Source organism: Canis lupus, chromosome 4 (genome assembly GCF_003254725.2).
Source record: "Canis lupus dingo isolate Sandy chromosome 4, ASM325472v2, whole genome shotgun sequence".
Lineage (NCBI taxonomy): Eukaryota > Metazoa > Chordata > Mammalia > Carnivora > Canidae > Canis > Canis lupus.
Window position 1 is genome coordinate 23,509,485 of NC_064246.1, and position 12,747 is coordinate 23,522,231.

The window sequence follows — 12,747 nt, forward strand, 5'->3', positions numbered from 1 at the left end:
TTTAGACCCTCTTTGTGATCCTGCCTTTTCCAGCCACTGCATGATTTTCCTTCTGATTTCCTTCTCCTTAAGCTTTGGAGAGCCATCCCTGGCTCTCTCTTCTTTCTGATGTGCTTTCTTCCTCCTCTTTAAAATTGACCTTTTACTTTTCTTTCTGACCCTGTGTAATATTTTCTTTTTCTTTTGGTAGAAGTCAGCCTGAAAGGGAAAAACATGTTTAATGGACTGCCTTGAGATAATAAAATCTAAAGTTTCATTTTCTATACTTAAGAACAATTTATTATGTGATTTATTTGTGCATAAAGAATTGAAAGTAAAAAAAAAAAGAATTGAAAGTAAGTATAATGCAAATGTATATACAAATTTGGAGTGGCCTTCATAATTATTATAAAGCACCAATAAAGATCTCTACAATTTTCTAGTTAGGATTACTGCTATATAATATCAAAGTTTGAACAAGGTCAAATAATAATTAGTGTTTTTATAAGAAATGCAAATGTAATATTGGGGGGCTTGTTAAGCTTTATGATGGCAATTGAATTAAAATGCAAATGTCAACATACACTGAGCCTTTATTATGTACAGCAGGCTACCCATGAGTGTTTACCTTATATGGAAAAATGTAGAAAAACCTTCTGCTTGATTTTTTCTGTTGAAGTATCTAAAGGCATTTACAGGCCTTCCAACCTAAGAAACATCCTCTTTTGATAAGATAAACAGGCATTCAGAAATTTCTCACAAATAATTCTAGAGGAACTTTAAAATCTTCTTAGTAAACAATAGGATATGTACATTAAGTTTCATGGCTTGCTTACCTTTCCATCAAAGCGTTTTATTGTATATTGATCTAGACCCAAATCTGTAAAAGAGAAAAAAACAGTATAGTCAATGATTATAATTCAAATAAAACACGAAATGACAGCTCTCTGTCATTTCCATTCAGTTACGTATTTAGATGGTTTAGCCACAAGATTATTCAAAGGCAATGGAAATGAAAAATGTTTCCAATTTTGGACTCAAAGTGTCAGTGCTAAAAGATCTAACCTTTGTTTTACATATGAGAAAGTGAGGCTCTTAGAAGATAAAGGAGATAAAGATTCTTATGCAAACCTGTTCAACAGTAGAGCCAAACTAAAACCCTGGACTCTTTCAAGAATGGCCTGTTTTCATTCTATCAATGTGCTATATTACTTTAAATAAGGTGAAGGATATTAGTTTAATTTGAATGCATAATTTTTTTGGTATCAAGTTAAAGAGAGAATAGTTTAATATCAAATAAATTTTGCAACACACCTAAACAGATACAAATAGATCATCTTAATATTACCTTTTAAAGTTGGGTTAAGTAACAAATATTTCTCTGGGCATACCTAGCATCTAATTCTAAGCACTGTGAAAGATTTAAGTAATTAAGCATCCTTAAAGACAAAGATTATTTGTCTTTGCCTGCTGCTTTATCCCAGCCTCTGGCATAGTGCTTGCTCAATAAGTACTTATAAAAAAGTTAATGAGTAAGATATAATTCCTGCCTTGCAGAGTCACAATTTAGTTAGAAAGACATATGCATATAATAATTAACACTACAAGGGAGCATATAAGTTCAATAAGGAGGCACTGTGGGAGTTTTTAGAGTGGAGAAATCAGTTAACAATTACACTTACTTTTCTTGCATAATTCCTCAGTTCTTTTCTTTTTGGTTCTCACCCATATTCATGCTAGTTCAAGCCCTATCTCATTACATCCGCAGTATTAAAATGATCAGATTATCACTGCTCCCAGAGGAAACTCTTTACATTTCTGCTTCTATACATTTGGTTATACATTTTCATTATCTGAACTGTGCTTCACTTCTAGAACCCTGTTCCCAACAAAATACACCACTGACTACAAAACAAAAAGGAAACAGAAGGAAATTTTTTAAAAAAATCTAATTTGAAACCTCACAGATATTAAAAAAAGACAGCACAGTTATAAAGGCAGAATACATGATACAGGAGCAGAGAACAAGAAAGGGTTGTAGACAACTAAGACTATGTTTGCTTATCTCCTTGTATTTTTTTAGAATTTTATTTATTTAAGTAATCTCTACACACAACATAGGGCTTGAACTCACAACCCTAGATCAAGAGTTATATACTCCTCTGATTGGGCCAGCCAGACACCCCTATCTCATCTCATTTTTAAATACCCGTTGAAAGGTTAGGATAAGGTTTCTTCCCAGGACCACTGCCAAAAAGACAACAGAATGAAAAATAGAAAATATTAAAAGAGAATTATAGAAAAATAGAGATGTAATACTAGAGGTCTAATATCATACAAGACCTTTTCTCATTCAGAAATAGGAAGGAAAAAAATTTTTTAAGATTTTTATTTCTTTATTTGACAAAAAGAGAGAGAGCACAAGCAGAGGGAGCAGCAGGCAAGAGGGAGAGGGAGAAGCAGGCTCCCCGCTAAGCAAAGAGCCTGAGGAAGGGCTTGATCCCACAGAGCTCAGGATCATGACCTGAGCTGAAGGCAGATGCTCAACCAACCACCTGAGCCACCCAGGTGTCCCAGAAGGAAATTTTTTTTAAAAGAAAAAAAAAAAATAGGGAGAAAATAATCCAAAAAGTATTAGCAGAAAATTTCTCAGTGCTGAAGAGTGACACAAAGTAGGGCTTACCAAGTGTTCTAAGCAAAATGAACAAAAAATATGTACAATTCAGTATATGCTTATGAAATTACAGAATACCAAAAAATAGGAAAATCCTAAGACTTTCCAGAAAAAACCTTTTTAGTCCTTTTTTCTTTGGTAAATATTTTATTTATTTATTTATTAGAATACACAGAGAGAGAGAAGCAAGGGGGGCAGAGACACAGGGAGAAGAAGGGAGGGAGAAGCACAGAGGAGAAGCACACAGAGGGAGAAGCAGGCTCCATGCAGGGAGCCTGACGTGGGACTCGATCCTGGGTTTCCAGGATCACGCCCTGGGCTGAGGGCGGCGCTAAACCACTGAGCCACCTGGGCTACCCCTTCTTAGTCCTTTATAAAAGAATGAGAATCACACTAGAATCAGGTATCTCATGAGTAAACTTGGTACATTAACTAAAGGAAATACATGCTTACTAATAATTAGAGGAACACTGTCCAACAAAAGTATAATATGAGCAATAAACGTGAGTTACAAATTATATATTTAAAATTTTCTAACACTTACCTTTAAAATAATCAAAAGAAACCAGTAAAATTAATTTAATATATTTTAACAAAACAGCAAAGTAGCTATCATTTCAACAAGCAATCATTATAAAAATCATGAGATATTTTACCTTTTTTTATACTAAGTTTTCAAAATCTGGCATGTATTTTACAATTATAGCACAACTCAATTCAAACTAGCCACACTTCAAATAATTAGAGTAATACCCTAAAAGAACTAAAAAGTTAACTCAAAATTTAAAGTGATTACTTATGTGACATGGAATGGGAGTGGGGAGAAGATACAAAAGGTTTGTGTTTTCACTGAATGCTCCTTGTTATAGTTTATTAAATATTTTACCATGTACGTTTGTAAAAAAAAAAAAAAGGAGGAGCATTTAAGGACAGCTTGGCACATACTAAGAATTCCTATCATTATAAGCAAATATGACATGAAGTAGGCCAAGAGATTAATACTTTTAGGGTGGAAAAAATGGTTATTTCATCTTGTTATATTTAGGGTTTTTTTTACCTGTCAAATGAAGCAGATGGTTGAATTAGATCAGTTCTTAACATGACTGGGGTGGAGTATGGAAAACGTGGATGGATGAAATAACTCAAGCTATTCTTATACAAGTCTTCTAGAGATTTTATCAGGTCCAATTACAAGGAGGAGTGAGAGTATGGAGAATAAAGGGGAAAACACAGCATGTGTAGTATGAAAATGATACTTGAGTAACTCCTCTATATAACATCATTCCCTTCCATTTCTCCAACCTTTGCTCTTTGGGTCTCACCTTAGAAACACAGGACACTATGCTGTTTTCCCTAAGGTGCTTCCTATGACTCTTAAACTTTTATTCAAAGAAATTTCAAAGTCATTAAAGTCACACTCCCAGTGTGATGTAAACACTATCTTACCATTATTAATGAGAAAGTTGAAGCTCAGAAAGATTAAATGCTTTCCGATTTTATCTAAAAAGCTTTTAATTGTACACAGTTGCCTCTTCTTGAGTCCACACCAAAAACAGTATGAACATGCCGAAATACTGTAAGAATACTCAGTATAAGCCTCAGAATGAACATTTAAAGGACTTGTTTTAATTTTTTTTTAATTTTTATTTATTTATGATAGTCACACAGAGAGAGAGAGAGAGAGGCAGAGACATAGGCAGAGGGAGAGGGAGAAGCAGGCTCCATGCACCGGGAGCCCGACGTGGGACTCGATCCCGGGTCTCCAGGATCCCGCCCTGGGCCAAAGGCAGGCGCTAAACTGCTGAGCCACCCAGGGATCCCGACTTGTTTTAATTTTTAAATTTAAATTCAATTAACATACAATGTATTATTAGTTTCAGAGGTAGAGTTCAGTAGTTCATATATAACATCCAGTGCTCATTACATGAAGTGTCCTCCTTAAAGTCCATCAACCACTTACCTCATCTCCTCATCCCCCTCCCTCCAGCGACCCTGAGTTTGTCTTCTATGATTAAGAGTCTCATGATTTGTTTCTCCTCTTTGATTTCATCTTGTAAAATTTTATTTTTTTAATTTTTTCCTCTCTTCCTCTATGATCCTCTGTTTTGTTTCTTAAATTCCACATATAAGTGAGATCATATGATGATTGTCTTTCTCTGATTGACATATTTCACTTAGCATAATATTCTCTAGTTCCAACTATGTCATTGCAAATGGCAAGATATCGTCTTTTTGATGTCTAAGTAGTATTCCAGTGTGTGTGTGTGTGTGTGTGTACACATATATACACATACCACATCTTTTTCCACTCATCTGTTGATGGTAAAAGACTTGTTTTATTTATTTATTTATTTATTTATTTATTTATTTATTTATTTATTTATAATATTTATTTATTCATGAGAGACACACACAGAGAGAAAGAGAGAGAGGGGCAGAGACACAGGCAGAGGGAGAAGCAGGCTCCATGCAGGGAGCCCGATGTGGGAATCAATCCGGGGACCCCAGGATCACGCCCTGGGCTGAAGGCAGGTGCTCCACCGCTGAACCACCCAGGAGTCCCAAAAGACTTGTTTTAAAGAAGACACTAACTCCTTTTGTCAAAAGACAAAAGTGAAACTGAATCAAATAGATCATTTTAAGTTCAATAAATCAGAGCTTAGGTAAATGGAAACTCTAAATAATTATAGTTAAGTCTCAGCTATCTCTCAAAAATTTAGTGATTCATTTTTTTTAATAAATGAGATTATCCTACAATTTATTAAAATGATTTTTTCCGTAATACAAGCTAATATATGACAGAAAAAGAAGTAGAGTTCTAATTCATGAGCAGCCCAGGTGGCTCAGTGGTTTAGTGCCACCTTTGGCCCAGGGTGTGATCCTGGAGACCCAGGATGGAGTCCCACGTCGGGCTCCCTGCATGGAGCCTGCTTCTCCCTCTGCCTGTGTCTCTGCCTATTTCTCTCTCTCTGTGCCTTTCATGAATAAATAAATAAAATCTTTAAAAAAAAAGTTAATTCATGAGATGTGACATATGTACTGTAGTCACTTGGTTTTATCTTCTGTCTTAGTGATCATTGTAATAAGTTATTGTTTTTGAGCATTTTTATAGGTGTTGTACTACAGGCTTTCCATGCATTATTTAATTTTCATGACCTTAACAAATTAGTTGCTATATCTCAATTTTACAAATGAGAATACTAAGATTTAGAGATATTAAATGATTTGCCTAAGATCACACATCTACATTTCTGCTTTCTTCCAATCGTCTTCACTCAGTCTTATTAACTCCTTAAATTCCTTTGATAGCTAATCTGCCTGTCCCCCAAATATGTGTCATTTTTAGAAATTCCTCCTTAAAAAAAAAAAAATTTCCTCCTTAGACACCATCTCTTCTCTTTTTGTGTTGTCTCTTCAACATAAAGATTAAAGATGCCTAGTAAACCCAAAACAAGGTATATTAAAAAAAAAAAAAGTCAAACTGCTGAAAATCAAAGACAAAGAAAGAAAAAAAAATATCTGAAGCAGCTAGTTTAAAGTGCTCAAAGAATTTCAACCCAGAATTCTTTAGTGAAAATATTCTTTAAGAATGAGGACAGGGCAGCCTGGGTGGCTCAGCGGTTTGGCGCCACCTTCAGCCCAGGGCGTGATCCCGGACTCCTGGGATCAAATCCCACATCGGGCTCCCTACGTGGAGTCTGCTTCTCCCTCTGTCTGTGTCTCAGCCTCTCTCTCTCTGAGTTTCTCATTAGTAAATAAATAAAATCTTTAAAAAAAAATGAGGACAAAATAAAAATGTTCTCAGATGAAAGTAAACTGAGAATCCACCACCAGCAGACCTGCTCTAAAGCACACTCTATACCTCAAGGGGGGAAAGAAATGATACCAAAGGGAAATTTGGAATTTAAGAAATAAAGAACAGAAATGGTTAATATTGAGATGTATAACAGACTATTTTTTCCTCTAAGTTCTTTATGTATGACACTTGAAATGAAAGTTAAAATGAAAACAATGTCAGGTGGAGTTTTCAATGTATGTAGTTGTAATATATATGACATTACACCATAAATTGGGGAGTGACCTATATAGCAGCAAGATATCTATATTTCACTTGAAGCAGTAAAATATAAATTCTTAGGAAACTGTGAAAAAATTATGTATATTATAATTTCTATAGCAACCACTAAATTTAAGATATACAGAGAAATATAGTCAAAAACCAAAAAGTCAAAAATATTAAAAAATCTGAATAATCTGAAAATAAGGCAAGGGGTAAAAGAAAAAAGAAAAAAAAATAACAAAATGGCAGACTTAAATCCAAACATATAAAAAAATTAAATACAAATCCTCTAAACACATTAATTAAGAGGTGAAACTATCATATTGGATGAAAAGTTAGATCCAACTACATGTTATCCACAAAAAAACCATTTCATTTTTAATTAATTAATTAATTTTTTTCCCTCTTTTTATTTATTTATTTATTTATTTATTTATTTATTTATTTATGATAGTCACACACAGAGAGAGAGAGAGAGGCAGAGACACAGGCAGAGGGAGAAGCAGGCTCCATGCACCGGGAGCCCGACGTGGGATTCGATCCCGGGTCTCCAGGATCGCACCCTGGGCCAAAGGCAGGCGCCAAACCGCTGCGCCACCCAGGGATCCCAATTAATTAATTAATTAATTAAAGATTTTATTTATTTATCCATGAGAGAGACACACAGAGAGAGAGGCAGAGACACAGACTCTCAACAGAGGAGAAGCAGGCTCCATGCAGGGAGCCCTATGTGGGACTCGATCCCGGGACTCCAGGATCATGCCCTGGGCCTAAAGCAGGCACCAAACTGCTGAGCCACCAAGGGATCCCCCAAAAAACCATTTTAAAGTTACTGGTATGTTTAAGTAGATTAAAAGTAACAGAATGGAGGGGTGCCTGAGTGGCTCAATCGTTTAAATGTCCAACTCTTGATTCAGCTTAGGTCTTGATCTCAGGGTTATGAGAGTGACCCCTGTGTTGGGTTCATACTAGGTGTGGGGCCTGCTAAAGATTCGCTGTCTCTCCTTCTGGGCCTCCTCACCCGAAACCAATCAATCAATCAATCAATCAATCAATCTCCCTTTCCCTCTGACCCTCCCCACCCGAAATGAATGAATGAATAAATAAGGTGATAGGATGGAAAAAGATGTATCATGAAAAATGAATCAAAATAAAGAGCGGCGGGATCCCTGGGTGGCGCAGCGGTTTGGCGCCTGCCTTTGGCCCAGCGCGCGATCCTGGAGACCTGGGATCGAGTCCCACGTCGGGCTCCCGGTGCATGGAGCCTGCTTCTCCCTCTGCCTGTGTCTCTGTGCCTCTCTCTCTCTGTGACTATCATAAATAAATAAAAATTAAAAATAAATAAATAAATAAATAAATAAATAAATAAATAAATAAATAAAGAGCGGCCACATAAATATGAGGCTAGGTAGACTTCACAGCAAAAAAATATTAGCATAGAGGTCAATTACACAATGATAAGAGGGTCAATTCACAAAGAAGACAGAATAATACATTTTAAACATGTATGCACCTAATAGGAGTTTCAAAATATTTAAAGTAAAAATTGATAGAACTGAAAGGATGATAGACAAACCCACAATTAAAGTCAATCAATATCCTTCTCTCAATAACTGACAGGGAAAGTAGATAGATAGTAGGATACATAAAATACTTAGCATATCACTGGTTGCCTGGGACCCAGGAGTAGGAAAAAATGGGAAGGCAGAATTACAAATGGGTATGAAGAAACTTTTGGGGGTGATGAATATGTTCATTATATTGATTGTGCTGATGATGGATGGTTTCACTAATACATACATGTGACCAGTATGCGAAAGTCATCAAACACTTTAAATATATGCTATATATTCTATGTTAATTACATCTCAATAAAGTAGTTAAAAAGAGATAGTACAAACCATCAAGGAAATGCTGGCTACAATTTAAAATATTGCCAATTTCTGTATACTAAAAATTACCATAAACAAAATAAAAAGACAGGCCATAGACTGGAAGAAGGTATCTGCAATATATATATATATATGACAGCTTTCAATAGAGAATATATAAAGGACTTTTACTAATCAAAAAAAAAAAGTGAGCAGAGAGGATAAGTAGATGATTCATAGAAATGGCAATATGAGTAGCCAATAAATATTCAGAGATGATAAGCCTCACTAGTTGCTAGAGAAAGCAAAATAAAATCACAAAGATACAACAATTCATTCCGATCAGTTTGCTAAAAAATGAAATCTGACAATACCAAGTGCTAACAGGAATGCAAAGAGAAAACTCATATATTCCTGGAGAATATGTAAATTAGCTTGGCAATGTATAGCAAATTTGAAGAGGAATGGCCCACAGACCAGCAAGCCTACTTCCAGCTATATGCTGAAAATAACTTCTTGCAATTATGCACCAGGGCAATAATGGAAGAAGGTTGCCTGTAGTACAGTTTCTAATAATAAAAACACTAGCATATTATGGTTTTCAAATACTCACTTTCTTTTCCTTGACCTCCATGGAAAATCTCTTGAGTTTGGGCTCAGCTATGTGACTTGGATTGGCCAACAGGCTATTAGCAGTATGACATAACAGATCCTTAAAATGGACTTCTGAGGTTGGCTTGCTTTCTTGCACTTCTGCCAATACTATGAAAATAATATATTCTGGATAGCCCAGTGGTGTAAAAAAGATGAGAAACATTTAAAGCAGCTTGAAAAATTTGCTGACAAAACCATGAAGCAGAGCTGCCCTTGCTTGGATTAGCCAAACCTGAGCCTATCTACAGAGCAAGGCTAGCTGAGATCAGTAGGGTATACCTCACATGACCTGCAGGTGCATAAACTAGGTAACCGCTCACTGCTTTATGCCACAGACATTTTGTGGTTGTCACACAGCAACAGATGACTAATAAAACTGGAAACAAGTTCCATGTACATGAACATGGATAAATTAAATACTGACATATTTATGCAAATGATAAATACAATTATACAGCAGTGAAAATAAGAGAACTACAGCTACCTGGAACAGTAAATATACAAACATATACATATAAATATATATTTAACATATTAAAAAACAGGGGAGATGTAGCAGCCAGAATAGGCTAGGTTATGCTGCAGTAATAATCTTAAAATCTCAGTGGTTTAAAATAAGGAAGGCTTATATATTGTCAATGCTACATCTATTACTTATTGGGTGTAGCTCTACTCTACAGAATACTGAACCTCGGATCCAGGCTGATGAGCAGCAGCAGCCTCCCTGTGGAACATGGACATATGACATAGACTCCCTGCTAAGCAGGGAGCTGGACATGGGACTCAATCCCAAGACCCCAAGATCATGACCTGAACCAAAAGCAGAGTTCTTAACTGACTAGCCACCTAGGCGCTCCTGGAATGGACTTCTGAGGTTGGCTTGATTTCTTACAAGAATACAGCAAATCACAAACTGACTCTAAGAAGATTTTGCTGGAACATAATGTATATCATTGGTTAGAGGAAATCACATGACTAAGTCCAATGTCAGTGCTAGGGGATGAATATAATCACTGTTCTTCCCTAGGGGATGATGGAAGACAATGGATGTGAATGCTAAAATCTTCAACAGGAATGAAAAACACCAACTTAAGAACAGTAGTTATACCTAAGCAGAAAGGTGGTGAAATGAAGTTTCAGAGAGATGCATGGGGTTTTCAAAATAATTTAAAATGAAAATATGAGATAAATATGGATAAATACTAAAATCTGAAGAAACCAAGTAACGGCTACAATAATATTCTCTATTCTTTTCTATATTTTCTGTATATTTAAAATAAAGTCTAAATCCAAGTTAATATCTATACTTAAATTGGTTCTGGGGCACCTGGGTTACTCAGTTAAGTGTCTTCTTTCAGCTCAGGTCATGGTCCCAGGGTCCTAGGATCAAGTCCCACATTGGGCTTCCTGCTCAGCAGGGAGTCTGCTTCTCCCTCTCCCTCTGCCCCTGCCCCCCTGCTCATTCTCTTTCTCAAATAAATAAATAAAATCTTTTTAAAAAATTGGTTCTATCTCAGGGATAGAATATAAAAGAGGAAAGGAAAAATAAGGGAAGAGAAGGGGAGTGGAATGGATCTTTTTTAAAAAAGATTTCATTCATTTACTTGAGAGAGAGAGCAAAAGCAGGAGGAGAGTGGCAGAGGGAGAGAGAGAGAGAGAAGTAGACTCCCCACTGAGCACAGAGCTGGACATGGGGCTCAATCCCAAGACCCCAAGATCATGACCTGAGCCAAAGGCAAAAATGCTTCACGGACTAGCCACCCAGGCACTCTTGGAATAGACTTGAGGTTGGCTTGATTTCCTACAACTCTGCCATCCATATAAGAAGAACAGATTTGGGCAGCCCAGGTGGCTCAGCGGTTTAGCGCCGCCTTCAGCCCAGGGCCTGATCCAGGAGACCTAGGATCGAGTCCCACGTCAGGCTCCCTGCATGAAGCCTGCTTCTCCCTCTGTCTCTCCCTCTCCTTGTGTCTCTGCCTCTCTCTGTGTGTGTGTCTCTCATGAATAAATAAGTAAAATCTTAAAAAAAAAAAAAAGAACAGATTCTTGGTAGCCCCCAGGATCCTATTTATAAGGGCTTTAGGAGCTCTGTGTCAGGAACCAGGAACAGAGAACAAGACATATAATTCTTATTATTTTGGAAAGGGTTGTAAATTTTTTCCATAAAAGTCAGATAGAAAATATTTCAGGCTTTGTGGGCCACATATAGTCTCTGTTGCAACTATTTAACTCTTCTATTGCATGAAAGCTGTCATGAACAATACTAATGAATGAGTATGTATATACTCCAATAAAACTCTTTTATGGACACCAAAATTTGAGTTTCATATAATTTTCAAATGTCACAAAATATTATTTTTTAAAGCAGTAAATAAATAAATTTCATGGCTCACAGGCTATATAGGAACAGGTAGATTACTGCAGCTATTCAACACCTGATATACACTCAGCAGCACTGCAAGGAACTAAAAGTAAAAGTAGAAGACAAGGTTCTTCTACTGAAGTATCTTACCTTGTTGGGGAGAAAACAGCACAAAAATGCTTCAAAAATACATTCATTGTCTGTTCTTTTTCTATGTTTTCCTGTTACTAATTAGTGCCCTTTTGTTTCAGCTTAAAGAATTCCCTTTAACGTTTCTTATAAGGCTAGTCTAGTGGTGATGAACTGCTTTAATGTTTGCTTGTCTGGAAAACTTTATTTCTCCTTCTATTCTGAAGGATAGCTTTGCTGGGTAGTATTCATGGTTAGCAGTTTTTTGCTTTGAGCACTTTCTGTATATGGTATGATCTCCTTCCTGTTTGCAAAGTTTCTGCTGAAAAGTCTGCTTAGTGTCTCATGGAAGTTCCTTTATACCCAACAAGTTGTTTTTCTCTCATTGCTTTAAGAGTCTCTCTTTGCTTTTAACTTCTGACACTTTAATTATAATGTGTTTTTGTGTGAGTCTCCTTGGATTCAGCTTATTTAGAACTGAGCTCCTTGATCTGGATATCTGTTTCCTTCCCCAGCACAGAGAAGTTTTCAGACATTACTTGTTCAAATAAGATTTCTGCCTCTTTCTCTTTTCTCCTTCTAAGACTCCTGTAATGTGGATGTTGGTCCACTGATGTTGTCCCATAAGTGCCTTAAACTATCTTCACTCTTTCTCATTTCTCTTTTTACTACACTGTTTGAATGGGCCCTGTCTTCAAGTTCACTGATCCTTTCTTCTGCTGCAGCTACCCTGCTGTTGAACTCCTCTACTGAATTTTTCAGTTCAATTACTATATTCTTCAGCTCTATGGCTGCTATTAGATACTTTCTTACATGTTTTCTTTGTTGAAATTCTCACTTTATTCACGCACTATTCTGCTGAATTTGGTAGGCATCTTTGACTATTATTTTGAACTCTTGATCAAGTAAATCACTCATCTCTATATCATTAAGGTCTTTTTCTGAGGTTTTAGCTTCTTTCCTTTCAAATATATTCCTCTATTCTTCATTTTTCTTGACTCTCTATGTTGGTTTTTAT

General features: G+C 36.2%; 1 protein-coding gene across 13 annotated transcripts in view; it reads right to left on the minus strand.

The window, feature by feature from the left end:
• MICU1 (mitochondrial calcium uptake 1) overlaps positions 1-12,747 on the minus strand; it is a 248,629-nt gene that overhangs the window by 136,336 nt on the left and 99,546 nt on the right. For 7 of the 13 annotated variants that reach the window (XR_007410155.1, XM_025434851.3, XM_025434861.3 and 4 more), the window contains 2 exons: positions 816-859; positions 25-198 (listed from right to left, as the gene is read on the minus strand). Coding sequence is in view for 12 of the 13 variants with exons in the window: in XM_025434851.3 (XP_025290636.1) it covers positions 25-198; positions 816-859 (218 nt within the window). In the remaining variant the exon portion in view is untranslated. The remainder of the gene's footprint in view (positions 1-24; positions 199-815; positions 860-12,747) is intronic. The other 6 variants (XM_025434857.3, XM_035715222.2, XM_049109045.1 and 3 more) reach the window with 1 other exon arrangement.